At 50.1% G+C, this 22,105-nt stretch overlaps 1 protein-coding gene across 3 annotated transcripts; it reads right to left on the minus strand.

Moving 5' to 3' along the window:
* Positions 1 to 67: 67 nt before the first annotated feature.
* Positions 68 to 9,813, minus strand: GPAT2 (glycerol-3-phosphate acyltransferase 2, mitochondrial). 3 transcript variants are annotated; one of them, XM_054575519.1, is made up of 21 exons: positions 9,751 to 9,813; positions 9,506 to 9,619; positions 8,763 to 8,836; positions 8,266 to 8,370; positions 7,895 to 8,023; positions 5,625 to 5,724; positions 5,143 to 5,276; positions 4,727 to 4,826; positions 4,423 to 4,618; positions 3,953 to 4,089; positions 3,708 to 3,790; positions 3,286 to 3,404; positions 2,499 to 2,569; positions 2,160 to 2,418; positions 1,931 to 2,079; positions 1,722 to 1,799; positions 1,148 to 1,279; positions 949 to 1,069; positions 787 to 852; positions 500 to 555; positions 68 to 184 (listed from the first exon to the last, which is right to left on the minus strand). In XM_054575519.1, the coding sequence occupies exons 1-21, from the start codon at positions 9,811 to 9,813 to the stop codon at positions 68 to 70; spliced, it is 2,403 nt and encodes an 800-aa protein (XP_054431494.1). The 3 variants fall into 3 exon arrangements, with proteins under 3 accessions (XP_054431494.1, XP_054431495.1, XP_054431496.1); XM_054575520.1 differs by lacking the exons at positions 68 to 184; positions 949 to 1,069; positions 1,148 to 1,279 and having other exon boundaries at positions 395 to 555; positions 2,160 to 2,400; XM_054575521.1 differs by lacking the exons at positions 68 to 184; positions 949 to 1,069; positions 1,148 to 1,279; positions 1,722 to 1,799 and having other exon boundaries at positions 395 to 555.
* Between the last annotated feature and the right edge of the window lie 12,292 nt (positions 9,814 to 22,105).

Genomic DNA, 22,105 nt, shown 5'->3' on the forward strand with positions numbered 1-22,105 from the left:
CTGGCTTCAGGGCTCAGCTATATCCTGGGACTGAGAAGTCTCGGCACAGGCTCCTCCTCACAGAGTTCTAGCCACAAATGAATTGCCGGATGAACTGTTCCAGCTTTTCCTGATTGTCTCGGCTGGCGAAGGCAGGGGACAGGTGGAGCATGGGGCCTGCTGGGCCGGGTGTCTGTTGCAGCACCTGTGCCATGGAGAAGGGCTGCGAGCACTCCCCATGGGGCATACCTGCAGTGAGACCTCTGGCCCCTTAGGCCTCAGGGTTTGGACAGGGCTGCCTCAAACCATCCCCAGTACCCCACCTGGGAGTAGAATGAGGCAGTGGTTTGGGAGACCAAGAGGGGCAGGGAAACCATCCCATCTTCTCCAACTCCTGTTACCACATCTGTTCTTGGGAGACACTGGAGAAAACCCGGGGCGGGCACAGGTGGGCTTCTCTGAGCAGCTCTATCAGGGAGGAAGCGGGGGGGACAGGAGGAGGGTGAGACTGGCCTCTCACCCCCAAGTCCCTGAAGGTCCAGACAGCCCTGGTGGCAAGACTTGGGTCCGCACACTCTGAATGAGAGAGAGAGAATGAAGCTCTAGTGGGTGCAGACAGCCGCTGGCACAGGCCTCTCTCCATCTCTCTAAAAGAAGGAACCACCCAAGGCAGGGCTCAGACTACACCCAGTGGCCCTCTCTACTCTGCAGCCCTGTCCTGGAGTGGGGCTGGCACTGCCCAGCAGAGGGCAGCAACCACCAGCAAGCCCCTGCCTCCTGGGTGCCGCCCGGCTGCTTGGGACTCACCGAAGAAGCCATCCTCCTGGGCAGTGGCCTGCAAGAACTGCAACAGCTGCTCCACGTAGCCTGACTCTGTGGAGCAGAGGAGACTTAGGCCGAGCACAGGCAGAGCCCTGCCCTGAGCTCCCAGCCCGCCTCTGAGGACAGCCAGGGGAATGCGGGCCTCACCAGCGTCAGGCAGCTGGCCCTGCTGGAGGAAGGCAGCAGCCTGTGCGAAGGCCTTGAGCAGCGGGCTGAGCAGGCGGCACAGGAAGAGGAAAAAGTCGGGGCAGCGAGACTGCTGACTGAGCTGGATGGGGACAGGCCAGGTCAGGGCAGCTCCCAGTCTCCCTACTGCTTCCTTCCCTGGTGGCTTCTCCCAACGCACCCTGAAGTACCGGCCCTCAGCCTCCTCGAAGTCATCACTGTCACTATCAGTAAAGTCCCCACTCGGTTTCCACATCAGCTTGGTGCTCAAATGCTGTCTCCCTGTGTCGCAGGCCTTCTGGGAGCCTGGGGTCTGGGGGCCAGAGGAGCCATTGGTCCCTGCCAGGCCGGCCAAGGTTCAGTCCTGAGTCCCCCCAGATCAGGTACATGGCAGGCCAGGCGTATAGAGATACAACCAGTAAAAGCAGACCTAGGGAGCCCACCTGTAGGGTGAGAAGAAGTAGGCACCCACCCTCAAGGGCCACGGCCCTATGGACAAGAAATGGGGCAGGAGGTGTGCAGAGAACCTCAGAGGTATAATTGTACAGTCCTGCCATGATAGACACACATGGGCCCTGGGCTGGTAGACACATAAGTCCTAAGGCACAGAGTTGCAGAGGCAGGACCCAGGCTCCCCTGTTTGCTTGGCCAGGGGCTGCTCACCCCCACAGCACACATGGGGCAGCTGTCACTTGGTGTGAGGCTGAGGGAGGCCAGAACCAGGCAGGGGCTTTGTCTCCAGTGGCTCTGCCTACCTCCTCAGCAACCAGGAGCCCACACTGGATGAGACGGTCCAGCACCTCCTGACAGTAGCAGTAGGAAGACTGGCAGGGCTGGGGAGAAAGGCATCTCTGTGGCCTCAGAAGAGCCAGGCCCTGGGCAGGGCTCTTAGGGGCAGGGCAGGCACAGCCCCTCCTACAACCCAGGGGCGCCCAGGTCGGAAGGGGCTGATGGGAGGCCTGACCTGCAGCAGGAGCAGGTCCTGTGGCAGCAAATGCAGCAGCAGCAGGACCTGGTGGTACAGCTCCTTCTGGCTCAGCAGCTCGATGCCCTGCAGCTCCCAGGGCCCCTCTGGCGGCACTCTGCCTGCCAGCAGCGCCCGAACTGCACAGGCTGGGGAGGGGGCCAGGTGTGAGGAAGAAAGCCATTCCCTAACCCGACACCCTACCCGCCGCTGAGCCCTCAGGACTCACCGCCCATGGCCTCACTCAAGAAGGCAGGCAGCAGCTCAGAGCTCAGGCGTGCCAAGTGCACGAGGCCCGGGCTGGACTGAGGCACCACCAGCAGGTCCCCCTGGCGAATGCGCAGCAGAGTCACATGTGCCCGCAGCAGTTTCAGTGTGTGCTGTACCAGGCAGCGCAGCTGACCTGAGAAGCCCACGTCAAAGCCACGCAGCAGTATTTCCTCTGTCAGCCAGGCAAACTCTCCCAGGAGCTTGGACAGGAACACACCCTGGGTGGGTAGTGCCAGGGCTGAGCAGCAGGGCCATACCACTCCCCCAACCCCTCCTTCCCCTGCCACACTGTGCCTACCTTCCGGTGCTTAAACAGCAGGAGCGTCGCCATAATGGCTGTGCTCATGACCGCAGAGCTTGCCACGCTGGCTACAGCCGGGGTAGGGGCATGCTGGTCAGGAGCCTGGGCCCAGCAGCTGGTTCCATCACCCAGAGTTTGGGCCAAGGACAGTCCTCCTCTGCCTCCCTGGCAGCAACCCTCCCACTTCCCCCAGCAACTCCACCCCAGGGAAGGGGAGAGCAGGCCTGCCTGGTCCTTGGGGGCTGCCCCTCCCAGTGGAGAACGGGCATTTATCAGGTGAGTGTGGAGACAGGCAGGGAGTTCAGGGACCTTCCCTGCCTCATAGGCCTACCCACCAACCCACAGTCTCTGCCACAGAAGGGGGCCTGAGAAGACAGTTGCAATGTTCATTCTGTTACGAGTCCCCTCTGTGATAGGTACGGTGTTAAGTCCCTCACATGCCTTATTCCATTCAGTCAGTGGCACCCCATTTACAGCTCAGGAGACTGGGCTCAGAGAGGTGAAGTGGGGAGCCAAGGCAAGGGCGGGGGCACTTGGGTAGGTGGCCTAGGTCCAGGCATCTGTCCTTTGTACACCCCATCCTGTGTGGCTCAGGCAGCCATTTGTGTGCACATTAGAAGCCCCCTATAGTTCTCCCTGGTTGCCACACATCGCAAATGGTCACACAGGAGGGAGGGTCAGGTGCAGAGACCCGCTGGGAACGGAGGGCTCTGACAACCCGCTGACCCAGAGAGAAGAAACAGCTCAGGACTGTCCCCAAATGCCCAGACCTAGTTTCCCTCACCATTCCGGATGTGACAGCTGAGCCTCCTGACCAGGAGCTGGTCCTCTTCCTTGAGGGCCAGAAGGGGCCCAGTTACTGGGGTCCACTCCTGCTCCTTCTCAGTGTCTGGGATGACAGTGCTGGGATAGAGACAGATCGCAGGATGGGAGGAGCCAACCTAAACGCAGTCTTGGGGCAGCTTAGAGCTTTCTCAGAAAAGGCTGTTTCCCCGGGCCAGCCTAGCCCCAGCGCAGGGTTGGCCCTGTAACCCCAGCTCCTTTCAGTCTCTGCCATTTCCCACACTCAGAGGCAAGGAGGGGGTCCCAGGCACTGTTCTAGCTGACCCAGAGTAGAGGGGAGGCTGGAGCTTGTGATGTCTGTGGGTATGCGCTGAATGAAAGACGACTGCTCGCTGTGCCCTGGAGGCCCACGTCCTCCCCTACCTTTGGCCCAGCACAATGGGCTGCAGCAGCCGCTCCAGGGTCTGCCTGCTGCCCCAACAGCTTCTGGCATTGAGAGTGTATTCCTGCCCAGGACAAAACTCTCAGGTAGCCAGCTTGCCCACCAGGAAACGTGCCCACAGCTCAGAGGTAGGTGCGCTATCCCTGCAGTGGCTGTGAGGGCCAGGCTGCCAGAAGCCCCAGAACAGACCTCAGGTCCTGCCAGCTTTCCCCAACAGACTCCATACCTGCAGGGAGAAGGGCTGGGACAGGTGCACACGGACGCAGGTTCGGGGGCTGCAGCACCAGCCTCGCAGGCTCCGCAGGACAGCCAGAGCCACTGTCCCCAGCCCCACTGGGGCTGTGGCCTGCAGGGAGGAAGGGGCTGAGGGAGCTGGCTCGCCTGGAGCACTGCCCTCTGCTCAACTTTATCTTGCAAACTGGTACATGACCATGACCTCTCCAACCTCATTTTCTCGTCCGTGAAACAGGAGAAATCCCTCCCTAGTGGGGTCTTTTAAGGATGAAACGGAAGATGACAGCATCAGCGTGGGCAGGCACCACAGGATGACAATAGGGGTAGAATTCCTTTGCACCACCCTGACCCTAGCCCTGAGGGGCCCTCAGCCACAGGACACGATATATTGTGTCGCTTCTCTGGAGATGGTGTCCACTTGGGGTCCCAAGGGGCAGCAGGGTCTCACATGGTATGCATCACGTGCATCTGGAACCAGGTCATAGGTGACGGCCACTGGCACCAGCATAGCATCTGGGACAGTGCCCACCTGGACCGCCTGGACCACCAATCCCAGCCAGGCCTGGCCCAGGGCTGACAGCCAAGGGCCCTTGGTTCCAGGGGGCTCTTCCAGGAAGATAAGCAGGGGCTGCCTGCTGACCAGCAGCTGTTCCACGACCTGGACGGGGGTGGGGAGATAGTGGCAGAGGCAGGTATCAAGGTCGGAGCAGCAATAGGCACCTATACCCTGGCTTGGCCCCATACAAACATCACTGGGGGCACTCACCGCATGGACCACAGCCCTTGCAAGAATCCCCTCAGAGCTGTCCAGGGAGAGGTTGGCCTCTGGGGGCAGGAAAAGCCCCCCAAGCTTCCTCAGCAAAGTTCTGTGGGGCACAGGGCAGACAAAGCCTGATGAGGGAAGGGGCTCAGGAGATGGGATCAAGCAGGAGGTTAGTGAGAGCCTCGGCCCACCCAGGGCCAGCCTGGGACCTGCCTGAACAGGCTGAGGCCAGGCATGGCCCCAGAAACCATAGTTGACCATCTGAGAGACCACAGGATGGACTGGTAGAAGGGTGGGCGCTAAGAGGCCAGGAAGAAGGCCTTTGGGGAGCTCCTGCCAGCACACCCCACCCACATCCCCACATACCCCTCCCCCAGCCCGAGGACTGCCATGTTTGTCTAGCGTCACATGGCTTTTACCTGAGAATGGAGGAGCAGGTACAGGGGTCCCAAGCCACACGGAGCACACCCAAGCCCTGGGAGAGCAGCACAAAGGGCAGCAGGATCCCATCCAGGAGTGACTTGTGGGTAGAGAGGAGGATGAGCGGCGAGCCCTGCTTGGGGAAAGCCAGAGGGAAGTGCCAGCCTGTCTCCACCCTGAAGGTGCAGTGAGCTGAAACCCTGTGCTTCCAGACCCAGGGCAGCCGCCAAGGGACGACAGGTTTAGCCATGCAGGTCTTCCTTGGAGCACATTTCCCAAAAGGAGAGGAGCTCTGTTGACAGCTTTTAAGATAATGCACTGATATAAGGGTTGTTAAGACCACGAGGAAAAGACATTAGAGGAAGCCCCGTTGGAATGGAGCGGTGAGAGACAAAGAGAAGGTCGTCAAAGAGCAGTGGAGTTTTCCCACCAGGGGATGGGGCTGCTCCTGCTATCCCATCCCCCTGGACGGCAGGCTTACCGCCTGGGCAGCCTGGCGGACCATCTTCATGTGGCCCTTGTGGAGCTGGACATTCAGGAAGAAGCAGTTCAGGAACCGTAGGACCACCCAGCTGAACAGCCTGGAGAGCAGCAAGAACCAGTCTGAGGTGTGGCGGGCACTGCCCACAAGGCAAGGCCCCCCAGCATCTCAGACGGCCTCCAATATTGTCCCTACTTTACAGAAGAGGAAAGTGAGGCTCAGAGAGTTTATAGAAACTGCTGACTGGTAGAGAAAGCTAAGAAGTACTAGGACTGGCAGGCAGGCCTGACACCAGAGCTCATGCCTGTGCGATGCTGGTACACCCCCAGGAAGACCTGCTGGTACAGCTGCTTCCCATTAGCTTCAGAACATCTCCCTGCCCCAGTTTGCCCCAAAGGAGATTAGAGGACTAAGACTCTCCAGGCATAACCTGGCCTGCTCTTGCAAACTGCTGGGAAAGGTGAAATAAAAAGGGAGAATTTTGTGATACAAGAAGGGAAGAGAATAATCGAAAGAGACTGGCTTTAAATGAGAGCAGAAGCATAAATGTAGGTAGCATAATGATGTGGTGGACAAGCAGCAGGCCCTCATCTGATGGCAAGAGACAGGGCATCAGCTGACAGTGGGTAAGGCTGAGAAGGGGCAGTCTGGACAGGAGCCTGTTCCCCTTTGGAGAACTGCACTCAGAAGGAAGCAGGTCCATATGGTGTTTTCTTCTCTAGCAATGTTTGGCTGCTCACATACAGGGAAGGCAGGTTGCTGGGTCCAAAAAGAACGGATTGTGACTCCTTCAAAGAGGCATTATTATCATGATGAGCCCCGGAATTGAAGCTGCACCTGGAGGGACTGATGCCCAGTATAAAGGTCACCAGGTCAGGGGATTGGAAGTCTCAAAAAAGTCAAAAGAATTTTTGTGTGGAGAGATGGTCAAAGTTACCAGCCTCCTCTACTCTCCACCCTTCCTTGGTAAATTCTCAGCTCCGTCAGGACAGCTGAGCCCGACATGTGCTGCCCTGTGCCTTTTCCCCTCCATAACTCACCTGTACCTTGACTTTAACCATCATCCCTGCGCTAAAGTTTTGCAAGTGTGCATCCCTTGCCCCAGCCTCTCTTCTGAGTTCCAGACTCACATAAACAAATGCCTCAAGCAGCACATCAGGTATCTGAAACTATATCCGAAACATCCTCTCTGGGACAAACTCACTCCTCCCAAACCAGCACTTCTCATCCACACCACCAGGTGCTTGGCCAGAAACCAGCTCTCCTGTGAGTTCTCCCTTTTCCCCCACTGCCCTGCCCTGACCTCCATTCCATCGGTGACCCCTGTTAATTTCACATTGGTCTCTCAATCCATTTTTCCCACCTGTACTGTCGCCTCCCATCCAGGCCATCACCATGTCTCTCCTGGACTAACAAAACAGCTTTCCAGATGGTCTTCTGTTCTCTGCTCTTGATCCTAATTAATTTGTTGTCATTCCCTAGTTAAAACTTTTCCATTAGTTGTTACCACACTTAGAAATCAAAATCCAGACTTCCTGTGTGGCCCTGTGTACCTGGTCCCTTCTGCCTCTCATTTCTTCTCCAACAGCCCACTGGCCAGCTTCCAGCCACCTCAGCCCCACGAGCAAGCCGGCCCTTTCCTGCGGCCATAGCTCATGCTCTTCACTCTAGTGCGACTGCTCTGTCTGTCCGCGCACCCCTTCCCCCAAGGCTGGCTCCTTTCCTGCCTTTCATCCCTGTTTTCCAAGTCTCTTCCTCCCCTCCAGGTATTCACAGTCCCAGCCCTATTCTGTTCTTGCAGCCATTGGCATATGTTTGCTCTGACCTGTGTACCCATTCATTCCTGAATCTAAAAAGAGCTCCGACTGTACAGATGACTGCGAGAGGGAACGGGTGATGACCCCAGGATGGATGCGGGAGGGACCGTGGGGGGCCTATGTGATCAGGGACCCAGTCTCTCCACAGGAACCTGGCTTGAGGAGAGATGAAAAGACGGAGGGTGGTACTGGAGTCTGGGCCACAACCCCGAAGTTCCCAGCCCCAGGACAGTCAACACCCAGGCCAGCGGTGGTGGGACCATATCCAACTGGTCCCACCGAGGAGCCAGTTGTTCTCAAAAGGTCTCAGTGTCCAGATCAGGGGCGCTCCCGCAGGCCCTCTGGTAAACACACCTGGCTCTCCAGTGGGGGGAGTCTAGTCCTCTCCCAAGCCCAGACAATACTTAGAAAGGCAAAGGCTCTAGGGACAGGTGTCCCTTAACACAAAGTTACCTGATCAGGAAGGGACGGGGTGGGGCCTGGATGTGACTCAGGATGCGCTGCACCTCTTTCTTCACAAGGCCGGGCACCTGGCTTTCCCCAGCCCCTCCTGGGGCCCCTCTTGAGATGACATTCTGTATGCTACGGTGTAGGGGAAGTGGTGTCAGGCCGGGGCATGCCTCAGTTTCCTCAGGTCACTTCCCTCAGCACCACAGCCTTCCCAGGGCACAGCTTCCAGTCTTTACCCTCCTTTTCTAAGGTGGGGACCTAGGCAAAGCGAACATTCTAGAAGCCAGCCCCCTCAACCACCCCTGCCAAGAGCCTCTGTCATCCCTTCAGGGATCCCAGAAGTGCCAGCCCAAACCCAGTCTCTGCCTCCTCACCCAGCGCTTTCCATGACCTTCTGTAGCTCATCCCCGCAGGGGGGTATATGCTGCTCCAGGGACCACAAGAAATAGCAGAGCCTCCGAACCAGCCAGCCCCGAAACCTGAGCATAGCCCCATAAGTAGGGGGAAGATCTTTTAGAGGGTCCACCTCCCACTAGGACCCACAGAGGGTAGTTCATGAGGAAGGGGCCACACCCCAGTCCCATAACCCGGGAAAACATGAGCTTAGCTTATCACAGAGCGGGATGAGGAAGCACCTGCCCCATTCCCACCCCCTCCCTGCTGAGTGGGCTACTGACACACAATGGGCAGCCTATAAATGCTAACAGAAGGAACTACAGGAAAGTTTCAGCACTTCCCTGCCTCTCCTGCCTGTGGGCATGCAGCAAAGGGCAGGGGACTTCTTTCCCATTGGAGGAAGAAATTGACACCGCAAAGCAGGGTCCTAGCAGCCCCATACCTCAGGGCCCTGCTCACCCCTGCCTTTGACTACCTGGTGTTCTCCTCCTTTACCAGGATCACATTGCAGAAGCCCAGATCCATTATGCTTCTGTGGAAAAGGGACTCCTGCCCAAGAAGGGGCAGGGGCAGCATGACTTTGGGGGGCCTTTGCACTCCAGCAAAGGAAAGCCCCTGCTCTGTCTTCACGGTCTCTGCCTGATGGACTATTGTGCCTACCAGGAAACAGGACTGTAGCACAGCATTTCCCAAAAGATCCTGAGGCTTACTCAGGAAACAGTGTTCTGTGGTCAAAACGGAAGGGCTGCCTTCTCTACAGCACCATCCTCTTGGAGAGTGGCATGTTAGAGTCTCTGAGGTCTCTTGTCTACCACAGAGAACATACACGTAGCCTGGTGTCCACCAGAACTGTGGGTCTCATTGGTACCAGCACATGAGGCATGGACACACAGAAAGATCTCAAGCCTGTGCTGAGTGTTGGGTGACTCAGGGTCCCCCAAAATGAACAAAAGGACTGTGCAAGCAGGCCCAGATCCCAGCTCTCTGGCCACACCCTGTCTTCTCAGATGCTTCTGCACTTCCCCACCCATCTCTCCTAGGGCTGTGAGCCAGCCCCAGGCCAACTGCACTAGTACCAGTGCCTCCATTCCCCTGAAAGACAAAAGCAAAGGTGTGGACATGGAGGGCCAAGACTGGAAGGACAAAAGGGAAGCTGTGGCTCCCACAACCAAGCTCCCCCAAGCTCCCCGGGGTGGGGCCCAGCCCTACATTACTCACCCAGCTCTTGGGGGTGCAGGTCTGGCAGCAGCGACCCACAAAGGGGCGATATTTCCCGAGGAATGGGGTGATAGCCTCTAGCTTCATCCCCAAGCCTGAGGACCACAGGCTGGTCTGGAAAGTGGCCACAGGGAGAGATGGGAAGACTCAAGGTCCTTGGTAGAGGGAGGGGGGCTCCAAGAGTGAGGTGCTCAGGAGGGGAGGTGGGAGGGCAGGATGTCTGGGAATGGATGGGGCCATACTACCTCCTGGCCATTCTGGCTGCTCCTCTGCTGAGTTTGGAGTCTAGCTCCCAACATGGCGCCCATGGGGGCCTGTAGGATCCGAGAATGGCCACCTCTGCCTCTCTTCCTCTCACCACAAGAACCTGACCTGGGTAGAGATGGAAGGATGGAGGGGGTATTGAAATCTGAGCCACAACCTGGAGTTCCTGTGAGACAGATAGACAACATCCAGGCCAGCAGTGGTTGAGAAACTGGGCTGGAAGCTGGCTTAGATCAAAGCCATGCCCCCTACTCAACTGGTCACACCAAGGAGCCAACTGTCCTCAGAAAGTCTCAGTGTCCAGATCAGGGGCAACCTGAGGGCCAACATAAACGAAATCAGTTGTCTTACCATCAATACCAACCCTGCCATGTCCCAGCACAGACAAAGGCTATGCTGGAGATTCAGACCCCTTCTGCGCAGAGGGAAAGAACAAGGCTGGGTTGGCAGGAAAGAGGCATGTGACTGCCAAAGAGGAACAGGACTATTTCCACAAGGCCATCAAGTCCTGTTCAGCTGCTCTTCTCCACACCAGAGGACGGCTCTTCACCTACTCAACCATTACAGGAATGTGGGCCAGGTACTAGGTGGGGAACAGCTGCGGAGTCAGGACACAAAGATATACCACATCGATTTGTCCCCAAGGAATGCTCTTATGGTTGGAGACAAGACAAACTTTTCCACAATACATCCCCCCTCACACAGCACTCTCAGCAGAAGATCTCACTGGGTATCTCCTCAGCCCCTCTTTCTCATAATATTCCTCTGAACTAACAAACGTCTATCCCATTTAGCAGCACTGAACTCCTCCTGGCCCAGAAATTATTTTGAAAATATTTATTTATTTTCAGAGAGGGGGAGGGAGGGAGAAAGAGAGGGAGAGAGACATCCATGTGTGGTTGCCTCCCATGTACCCCCTGCTGGGGACCTGGCGAGCAACCCAGGCCTGTGCTCTGACTGGGAATCGAACTGGCGACCTTCTGGTTTGCAGGCCGGTGCTCAATCCACTCAGCCACACCAGCCAGGCCTCCTGGCCCAGAAATTAGGTCCTAAAAACCCCTCTACCCTGATCTCTCACTATGCCCCTGACAGGTAGGCTGGTCTAGTTATTTACATTATCCCTGTCCCCACCACACATTGCACGTGCCCATGTGGGCATGCCTTCTCCCTTCCTACCAAATTCTGCCCATGGCTCTAAGTCCATGATGCCTCTGGATCATCCTCTAGGGTTTTCCCCTCCTCCTTGGTTGCCCCAGCCCAAGCTTGCTGGGCTAGGAGCCTCCCCCAGAGCTGAGGTTTTACTTCCTCACGTCATCTGAAAGTGTCCTGAGGGCCAGGGCTGCAAGTCACTCGTCTCTGACCACCAGTCTGCCCTGCACAGATGAGGGACCCAGGACGTGCTAGATGACTGACTATAATTTCCCCTCCCAGAATTCCTCTGCATCTCTCCTCCTCTCCCTAATTAGCACTATTTAAAACCATAAAGCCAAGTGGTACCAGGATCACAATCCCTGCAGTGCCTGAGCTCTGGTAGATTCATCCCAAATGCACTTCCTACCTTGAAGATGTTCTTACAGTCCCATTCACAAACACTTGGCGCAGGGAGCTCTCCCGCCATCTGGGGAGTCCTGCTTGCCTTGCAAGGAGCATGAATGGTCAGCCTCAGACCACCCCACTCTCAAAATCTAACCGCACTAGATTTGCACTAACCCTAAAGGGCCCAGAAACAGTAAAAGACAGGGCTAGGGGTAACTTCCATTTGCCAATTATGTCAACTACTTGCCTCACACAATTCAGAGGTCAGTTCTGAGATATATCTTTCAGCACCCGGGTCCCCCAAATGGGGATATGTGTCAGTCTGTAGCTCCCACCTGAGCACCCCCCACCCAGGTGGCAAGCTGGCATCCTGAGAGCCAAATGCTGTTCACATACTTGCTTTCTGACACACAATATTCTGAAACTTGATAAATTAGCATCAACGTTTAAAACCAGAGCGCTTGTTAGGTTAAAAATCATGGTTTTCAGCTGCTGCGGTTAAAAGGCAAAAACCCTGAGACCTGGCATCTGCGGTAGGCAGTCCACAGAACTTCGGCTGACGGGGCCCGGGAACCACTGTCCCTTTAGCCCGGCAGCAGGCACCTCCACACTGGCCACCTCATCAGTCTACCTTTTGCCTAGACCCCGTTCAAATGTAAGTTTGAAGCCCTCCATCAAAGGATGACATCCCAATCTGTTCCCTCCAGAGAAGCACAGCTTGAACGTGAGCTCTCTCCCCCGAGGCCCCAGCCCAGCGGTCCTCAGAACTTCGCCCGACACCAGGCCCATGGCGCGTGCTCCCTGCACTGCCCGAGAATGAGGAAAGGGCACCCGCCCCAGGAGCAGGGTCAAGTGCCTGACTTGGTCGCAGGCACACACGCACACGCACATCTAGGGTGACCCCAGGTGAGGCCCCAGCGCAGCGGTGTTGCCACTGAGGCCCTCACACCACTGCTGGCAAGGAATCACTGCGCAGCAGGCCCTCGGGGCCACCGCGTCTCCACACCTGTCCATCCCCAGGAAGGTCACCCAAGTGGCTCCTGAAGCGGGAAGAGCTCTGGACGATCCTGGGACCAGTCCAGTCCTGCCCGGCCCCGCAGCGACTCTGTGGGTCTCACCTCACACCCACTACGAACTCCCGTCAAAGCTGCAGCCTAGCAGTAGGCCAACTGCCCGGATGGGAGGCTCTGCGTGCCCGTCATGAAGGCAGCCCTGAGAACCAATGGAAATGCACGCTGGGCCTGAAGCCCCGCCCCATAGCCCCAATCCACGCACTCGGCGGCGTGCTGCTCGCTCCCTCGCTCCCTCGGATGTGACCCAGTGCCCTGGGAAGGTTCGTGGGGCTGGCAGTGTGGCCCAGTGGTGCAGACTGCTGTTGGTGGGTTTGAGGCGTTAGTGAGTGCTGGGCCCTGCTGTGTTTCCCAAGCAGGCTTCCCCTGGTGTCTGGGGATCCTTGGAGATGTCCGCGAGACCCCGGGTGCTTGAAGGTTAGACAAGGACTCGAGAACAGCCAGGTTCTAATGAAAAAAGTTCCCAGGCTACACACGCCACCAGAGTTTAGGCTCTAGCAAAATTCTGAGCTGGGGACACTTAGAAATGGCAGAGGATCACCTGAAGCCAGTTTTGGGTCATGAAAAACAAAGACTCCCCAGTGTCATTTTCTTTGTTGATTAGGACTCCAGATTAGTTAGGGACGTGCTACAGTCAGGAGGTGCCTGAGGCTTCAGCTTGTGCTCTGACCAGTGTTTATTTATGTTGTTATCTGGTTAATACCTGACTCCTTTCTTGGCCCTAAGCTCCTAGTGAATGGGCTCGTGCAGCACCCAGCAGGGGACCAGCAAGTAGTAAGCAAGCTACGTAGACTACAAGAAAGAGGGAATGACTGGTTTGTTCCCACACAGCCACCTATGTAAGGAGCCCACTTGAAATGACAGAAAATTCCACAGTTTTGAACACTATGACACTGCATGAGCAAAACCACATTGGAGCCTGGCTGGGCCCGAGAGCGCAAGGCTGGTTCACATTACTCCCTCTTGTCTGCACCTCTGCGGTTGAAGGGAAAAAACCCTGAGACCTGGCATCTGCGGTAGGCAGTTACACCTCTGATGTGACTGCCTCCACCCTTCCCCTTCAGGGTGTAGCCATATCTCCCTTTTTTTGGTGCCACTTTGTGTCTTATCAACCCAGGCTGGATGTCTGTGCCCACCCACTTTAACCCAGATTTGCAATGTCCTTTTAGCACTTGCAGTATCCATTATGTCCCCTCTCTCCTTTGATATCAGAGTGCATTAGCCACAGCTTGACCCTGAGATTCTGAAGCTGAAAAACAAAATAAAACAAAAACACCTTTATTTTGAAGTTGTAAGTTGCCTCCTAAGAGCACAGATTTGAATTTACCCTATGCCTCTTTGTTCTGGGAACTCCATCTATGTAGGCAGTTGTCAGTAGGGAGATTTGATGCTGAGAGGTCATCTGAAGACAGAGGCTTCAAACTTGGAAGTTGGACATATTGTGATGGCAGAGACCCATCTTTCATCTAGTAGAGTTCTGTCTTCTGTTATGTTGTTTCTTTGGACGAAATATGTTTTATTTTGTTTTGCTGCAATTCAGATATTTCAAAAAAAAGCATCACCTCTCAGACCTGGATTTTGACGGAGGTACCAAGGAGTCAGTGTGCTCCTCTTCAAGTCATTTGCAAAAAATTTGAACTTCAATGTAGCAAAATCTACACGATTGACTGTGGCTGACTGACCCTGGGAGAAACAGAAACTCATTTGGGCCTGGTCCCACTCAACCTGGAGTGGACTTCGGGACAACCTGGCTCAGGCCAGACCACGTCACCCAGAATGTCCTGGCACATGCAACTGACACCTTGGACCCAGAGGGATAAAGGCCCTGCCTGTGGTTGGGGGCGTGTGCCCCCTGAATGCGATGAGTATTTCTGTCGTACATCATTGGGCACAGGTTGCCTAGCCCCTGCCTCTGGGCTCACCAGGGGATTGGAGAAAAGGCCCCTTTCTGGGATATCCCCCCAGGTCCATGAGCTCAGCACAGTCACCTTTAGAGGTAACTGGTTGTGCTCTGTGTTGTAGTTCCCATAATTATTCCAGAACCTTCCATAAAGTCTTGTTAAACATGGCAGCAAACCAGACAGCTGAGAATGGATAAGTGGAGTCTGGGAGCTGGTGGCAGAACAGTGGGAAAATAGATGCTAGACAGCTACCAACAGATGCTAACCCCACAGACCACTTTCTCCAGGGCCAAGGTGAACTGCTCTATGGACAAAAACTTGAGCCAAGAGGCTTGGGGGTGAGAGGGGTGTAAAGTTCTTTGTAATAATTGGAATCTGGGATTCTATGAAGGCCAGAGATGATATGAAAAGTTAACGGGCTGATGGCCTGAGGGAAAGGGTGTTTCATGCTACAGGGCTCTGTCCTCCACCACAACCACTTGGATGATGTCCCAGAAGGCAGGTTTAGCTTAGCCTTCTAGCAGTTGCCATAAAATAAAAAGGAATAATGGGTATTTGCCAAAAGATTTAGGATTCAAAGAGATTTTGAGGAGAGGGAAATTATGACCAAATGAGCCCCAACCTAAAAGAGCCTGGTGATACTTAAGGGATGACAGCTCAGTAGAGTGGGCAGAAAGCTGGACTCATTGTTGGGCTTTTGGTCCAATGGGACTCTTCCTTTCCACCGATTCCAACTCAAACATACTTAAGCCAAAAGATAATGGGTTGATTCACATAACTAGAAAGTATAGTCATGTTAGCTTTAGGCATGGCCAGATCCAGTGATCAAAACAATATTCTCAGGCCTCTGATTCTCTGTCATATGTCTGTGCTACTTGTCTCTGCTTAGATTTTGTTCTTTCTGAAGGTTCTCTCCTGTACCAAATGATTACCCAAGACTCACCCACCTTCCTTAGCAACCTTAGTAGAAAAAAAAATGTCTCTCTCTCAACATACATATGAAAACCCCAAGGGAGACTCTGTCTTGCTAGGATCACCTGCCACTCTTTCAGCCAGTGAGTCTAGGAGGTGTGGTGCTGTATTGGTTCCACCCGTTCCATAATTGTACACAGTGAGGGGGATACTGTGATTGACCACTCAAGCAGGAATGGAGTGTGGAGGGATTGGTTCCCTCAGGGAAAGGATGTGACTGACAAAAGCAGCATGTCCACCATGGTGTCTACTGCTGACTTTCCAACACTAGGCTGGGACATTTGTGTGGCCTCTGCTATGTCCCAGGACCCAGCACTGTGGACTTGATAAATATTTGTTGAGTCATGAATGGATCTTAGTTCTTCTATTGAATGGGAATGATAATCTGTCTACTTACTTGGCCTGTTGGGGTGTGGCTCAGTAAGATTATGGAGTGCATGGGCTTAACAAGCATGACTGATCTTGTACACTGATCAGGGATGATGGTGAGCCAGCCAGTGCCACAAAGTGATACTGACCAAGAGGGTTGGGCCACCCTAGAGAAAATCAGAAGTTTTTCTGTTGCTCTGTGATCTTGCCCCTACCTGGGTCGGGGGTGGAGAGGGGGCCTTGCAAGTATGTGAATTTCCTCTGTATTACTTGGGTTTTTTCTATTCAGAACATGTAAGTTCTTTAACAGTGTGTTTCCTCCCCATTGCCCAACTTGCTGGGAATGGAGTTGTGCTGGGGAATGTTCCAGGCCCACTCTTTCTTCCTCTTGGAGATGTCTCCTTCAGCATTAATTTAACAAACTCCATCTATTCCCTGCTAATTGCAAAGTGGAATTGTATTCCCCAAGTAGAGTAGTCTTATTCTCTTGGGAGGGGTAGCTTAATATATGATGATGTCAGTTCTCCCTAAATTTATCTATATAAATATATATATAAATATATATTTATAAATATAAATTTATCTCCCTTATTTATCCCTAAATTTATTTATTTCACTGTAATCCTAATAAAAATTCCAGCTATATGAACTTACTCTGAGATGTGTGAGAAGGGAGAAACATCTACAGATGCCTAAGTAAAAGAAGGGGTGCAGGAAACTTGCTCCCACAGAGATTCAGACATACAATGATATTTTTTTAAACCAGTATGGTGTTAGTGGAAAATTGGACAACCCATTGGGACAGTATGGAGAGTTCAGAGATGGATCCTGGTTATAGAGGAGCTTAAGGTACAATAAAAGTTGATGCCCTGGCTGGTGTGGCTCAGTGGATTGAGCGCTGAACTGAGAAGCAAAGGGTCGCCAGTTCAATTCCCAGTCAGGGAACACGCCTGGGTTGCAGGCCAGGTCCCCAGTAGGGGGCACATGAGAGGCAACCATATGTTGATGTTTCTTTTTCTCTCCCCCTCCCTTCTCCCTCTAAAAATAAATAAATGAAATCTTTAAAAAGTGTACGTATATTTAAAAAGTTAATGTGGCTCTAGCTGGGTGGTTCAGTTGGTTGGAGCATCATCTCATACACCAAAAAGTTGTGTGTTCAATCCCCAGTCCTAGGTTTCAGGTTTGATCCCTGATCGGGTGCATATGGGAGGCAACTGACTGATGTTTCTCTCTTACATTGACTTCTCTCTTTCTTTCCCTCTCCCTCGCCCTCAGTCTTTCCCCCTTCCTCTCACTGAAATCAATGAAAATATATCCTTGGGTGAGGATTTTAAAAAAAGAGTCAAAAAAAGGCAATGTAAACAGCCAAATTGCAACATTGCTAGAAAAAAAAAAAAAAAAAGCATGAAGGGGAACATCTTTGAGACCTAGAGGGAAGAAAGGAGTTCTTAGATGAAATAGCAAAGCATGATTCATAAAGCAAAGAAAAGGGACTTCGTTATGTCAAAATTAAAGTTATTTGTTCCAAATGACATGTGACAAAATGAGAGAAGATACATGCATAGTCTAAAATTTACAAAATTAGTACAGCCTCAATATGCAAGGACCTCCTACAAATAAACAAGAGAAATAAATGAACAAAGATTATGAGTAGGCAAGTTTTGGAAAGGGAAACCACAAAAGCTTAGAAATATATAAGGAGATGGCTAAAATCATTAGTAGAGAAATGCAGATTGTAATAGGAAGAAATATGAACAGAATTTTTTCCAAAGAAGACATACAAATGGCCAATAAACTCATGAAAAAGTGCTCAACATCACTAGTCATTAAGGAAATGAAAATTAAAAACCACAGTGAGATACCAACTCATACCCATTGGGATGTCTACTATCAAGAAAACAGAAAATAACAAGTATTGATGAGGATATGGAGAAATTTGAACCCTTGTGCACTGCTGGTAGGAATGTAAAATAGTGCAGCTGCTAGAAAAACTATATGACAGTTCCTCAAAAATTTAAGAATAGAATTACCACATGATTCAGAAATTCCTTTTCTGAGTATACACCCAAAAAGGATGGGAAGCCAGATCTCAAAGAAATATTTTTATTCCCGTGTTCATAGCAGCACTATTCACAATAGCCAAAAAATGGAAGCAACACGTGTCCACTGGATGATGAATGGGTAAACAAAATGTGGTAGATACATACAATGGAATATTATTCAGCCTTAAGAAGGAAGGAAATTCTGACACAAACTACAACAAGGATGAGCCTTGAGGACATTGCTCTAAGTGAAGTAATCCAGTCACAGTAGTATGTTTCTACTTACATGAGATACCTAGGGTATTTCAATCCATAAAATAAAAGAAAGTTGAATGGTGGTTACCAGGGGCTGAGAGAGTCAGAGAAATGAAAAATTAGTGTTTAATGGGTACAAAGTTTTAGTTTCCCAAGAGGAAAAAAGTTCTGGAGATGAATGGTGGTTATAGCTGCACAACAGTGTGAAAGTACTTAATATCACTGAACTGTGCACTTGAAAATTGGTAAGATGGAAAGTTTTATGTTATATATGTTTTACTAAAATATTAAAAACAATAATAAAATATTGCATTATACCCATGTAATAGGCAGAATTCTAAGAAGAGCCCAAGTGCCCAAGCCCTTATCTCCCTTGAGTATGGGCAGGGCTGGTAACTCACTTCCAACCAATAGAATATAACAAAGACTATGGGGTATCACCCCTGATTATGTTACACTATATGGAAAAGGAGACAAAGGAATTTGCTGATATAATTAAAGGCCCTAATGGTTGACTTGAAATTAATCAAAATGGAGATTAACCTAATAGGGTCTCACCTAATCAGGTGAGCCCTTAAAAAAAATTTTTAAAAAGGAGGTAGAGGTCTCTCCTGCTGACCTTGAAGAAGCAAGTAACCTTGAGTTTTACAACCACAGGGAGACAAATTCTGCCACAACCTGAGGCAGCCTGGAAGCAGCTCTTTCTCTAATTGAGTCTCTGATGACAAGCAGCCTGGCCAATACCTTGATTGCAGCTTGAGCAGAGGACCCAGCTACACTGTGCCGAGTTTCATGGCTCCCCCCAAAAACAGGAGACCAAATAAATGGGTGTTATTTTAAGCTACTAGGTTTGTGGTAACCTGTACCCAGCAGTAGAGAACAAATGAAATCTTTTAGGCAAGCCAAACTTAGCTGGATAAAGACAAGTGTTGGTGTTGGGTAAAGATTTGGAGATTTTGGTGACAGCAGTGCTTATGGGGGGGGTATAGCAGTGAGTCACTGTGGGGGGAGTTAGTCAATAGTGCACATCTCCTACACCCCTGCAATTCCATTTCCAGGTAGAGATGCAAACAATATTGACACAGATTCATAGAACATGCATATCACTATGGTCACTGCCGAATTTTTTGTGGTGATATGGGGGCAGGGGTTGTTGGAGACAACCTAAGGGTCCAGTCGGGGATAATGGGGAGAAAAATGAGAATGATGTACAGCATGGAGAATAATGTAACAGCTAGGAGAGATTGGATGCTCACATAGAAATAGGGTTGAGCCTTAAGATGCTGCCGAGTTTTGTTTGCTTTTTTTTTTTAAGTAAGAAACAACAGGAGAACCAAAACACTACCATTTGCAGAAATAAAAAAATACATAAAGACAATATTCATTTTGCAAGAGCACATGTAAGAGAAAAAAAAAAAAAGACTTGTTAGCACATTGCTTATGGAGAGGGAGTCCCACATTCCATGGGAGTGGGTCTATAGATAAAAGAATAAATAAAACAAGGGAATAGTGTTATATGAACCAAAGGCATGTGCAGAGTGAAGAAGAAAATAAACCTACCTGAGGTCCAGGGGAAGCCGAAGTGCAGTACTGTCCACTTCTCCTGAAGGAAACAGTTCATTTGGGTGGGTAGAGAAAGAAATGATGAGGGTTCTGGTAAAAGCCAGCCTTTGTGGACAGCTTGGCTCTTTCTTCACACACTCAAGCCTAACAGAGGGAGCCTCAAGCTGTGGATGGCTGATAGCTCCAAAAGGTTGCCCAGCGCCTGTCACAGGCAGTGTTGAATATGGGGTTGAACCAGAGTCTCTGCAGATCTACCTAATATGTAGAAGCAAACAAAAAGAGGTGGCCAAAATGGGAAGACAAAGACATAGGCCCTAAATGAAAGAACAGGAGAATTCTCCAAAGGAAGAACTAAATGAAATGGAGGCAAGCAATTGATCAGATCTAGAGTTTAGAGTAATGGTTATAAGGATGCTCAACAGCATGAAGATAGACATATAAATCATAAAAAGAACCAATCAGAAATAAGGAATGCAATATCTGAAATAAATAATACACTGGAGGGAATAAACAGTTGATTAGATGAGGCAGATGACTGAATCAACAATTTGGAAGACAAGGAGAAATGAAAATGCACGAGCAGAGCAACAAAAAGAAAAAATAATTTAAAAAAATGAGGAGAGTTTAAGAAAACTTTTGGACAACATGAAGCATAACAATATCTGTACTATGGGGATACCAGAAGGAGAAGAGAAACAGCAAGGGATCAAGAACCTATTTGAAGAAATAATGACCAAAAACTTCCCTAACCTGGTGAAGGAAAAAGACACACAATTCCAGGAAACACAGAGAGTCCCAAAGAAGACAGATCTAAGGAGGTCCACACCAAGACATATCATAATAAAAATGGTGAAGCTTAGAGAGAAGGTGAGAACCTTAAAAGCCACAAGAGAAAAGCAGTTAGTTACCTACAAGGGCGCTACCATTAAATTGTCATCTGATTTCTCAACAGAAACATTTCAGGCCAGAAAGGACTGGTATGAAATATTCAAGGTGGTAAGAAGGAAGCACTTACAACCAAGGCTAGTTTACCCAACAAAAGCTATCTTTTAAAATTGAAGGAGAAATAAAGAGATTCCCAGACAAGAAAAGGCTAAATGAATTTGTTACCACCAAACTAGTATTGTCACAAATGTTAAAGGGCTTGCTTTAGAAGGGAAAAAAGAAAAGAAAAACAGAGGAAAATAGTTAAAAAATAAAATGGCAATAAATACATATCTATCAATAATCACTTTAAATGTAAATGGCTTAAATGCTCCAATCAAAAGACATGGGGTAGCAGAATGGATAAGAAAATATGACCCATATTTTATATGCTGTCTCCTGGAGACCCACCTCAGAATGAAAGATACACACAGACAAAAAAGTAAAGGGATGGAAAAAGATATTTCATGCAAATGGAAAGGAAAAATAATTGGGATAGCAATACTTAAATCCAACAAAGTAGACTTTAAAACCAAGACTATAGTAAGAGACAGAGAAGGACACTACATAATAATAAAGGGAACAATCCAACAAGAGGACCTAACCCTAGTACACATTTATGCACCAAGTATAGGAGCAGCTAAATATGTAAAGCAAATCTTGATGGACAAAAAGGGAAAGATTGGCAGAAATATAGTTATAGTAGGGGATTTTAACACCCCATTGACTTCAGTAGATAATCTTCCAGACAGAAAATAAACAAGGAGACAGCAGCCTTAAATGATCGAATTGATTTAATTGATATCTGTAGAGAATTTCATCCCAAAGCAGCAGAATATACATTCTTTTCAAGTGCACATGGAGTGTTTTCTAGGATAATCACATGTTAGGAAACAAAACAAGTCTCAATAAATTTAAGGAGATTGAAATTATATAAGGCATCTTCTCTTACCATAATGCTATGAAACTAGATACCTATCACAAAGAGAAAACTGAAAGATACACAAAGACATAGAAACTAAATAAAATGTTATTAAACAATGAATAGATCAACAATGAGATCAAGGGGGAAAATCAAAAGATACCTTGAAACAAATGAAAATGAGAACAAAACAATCCAAAACCTGTGGGACACAGAGAAAGCAATCCTGAGAGGGAAATTCATGGCATTATAGGCCTATCTCCAAAAAAAAAAAAAAAAAGACAAAGCTCAAATAAACAGTCTAAATTTACTTAAAGGAACTTGAAAAAGAACAACAAACAAAGCTCAAAGTGAATAGAAAGAATGAAATAAAGTAAAAAAAAAAAAAAAACCCACAAAAGATCAATGAATCCAAGAGCTGGTTCTTTGAAAAGATAAACAAGATCGACAAACTTTTAACCAGACTTATCAAGAAAAAAAGATAAAGGACTCAGGTAAATAAAATCAGATATAAAAGAGAAGTAACAGCTAACTCCAGAGAAATAAAAAGTATTGTAAGAAAACATTACAAACAACTATATACCAACAAATTGGATAACCTGGATGAAATGGATAAATTCCTAGAAACATGCAACCTTCCAAAAATGAATTAGGAAGAATCAGGGACTCTAAATATGTGGATTGCAACAGGTGACATTGAAGCAGTAATCAAAAAACTCCTGCTTTCTGCTGGTGGATGCCTCTGAGTAAGCATCATTGAAGTCTCCTCTCCTGTAGTCGTC

Source organism: Pteronotus mesoamericanus, unplaced genomic scaffold (genome assembly GCF_021234165.1).
Source record: "Pteronotus mesoamericanus isolate MK-2021 breed Mesoamerican mustached bat unplaced genomic scaffold, CSHL_Meso_final contig_309, whole genome shotgun sequence".
Classification (NCBI taxonomy): Eukaryota; Metazoa; Chordata; class Mammalia; order Chiroptera; family Mormoopidae; genus Pteronotus; species Pteronotus mesoamericanus.

Bases quoted from the DNA above. Each gene is read 5' to 3' on its own strand.
- GPAT2 (XM_054575519.1), bottom strand. From the start codon at position 9,813: ATGGGCGCCATGTTGGGAGCTAGACTCCAAACTCAGCAGAGGAGCAGC. The intron at 8,837-9,505 runs GTGAGTAATGTA...CTTCTTGGGCAG, and splicing joins CCTGCACCCCCAAGAGCTGG to GAGTCCCTTTTCCACAGAAG. The intron at 8,024-8,265 runs GTGAGGAGGCAG...CCTACACCGTAG, and splicing joins AAGGTCATGGAAAGCGCTGG to CATACAGAATGTCATCTCAA.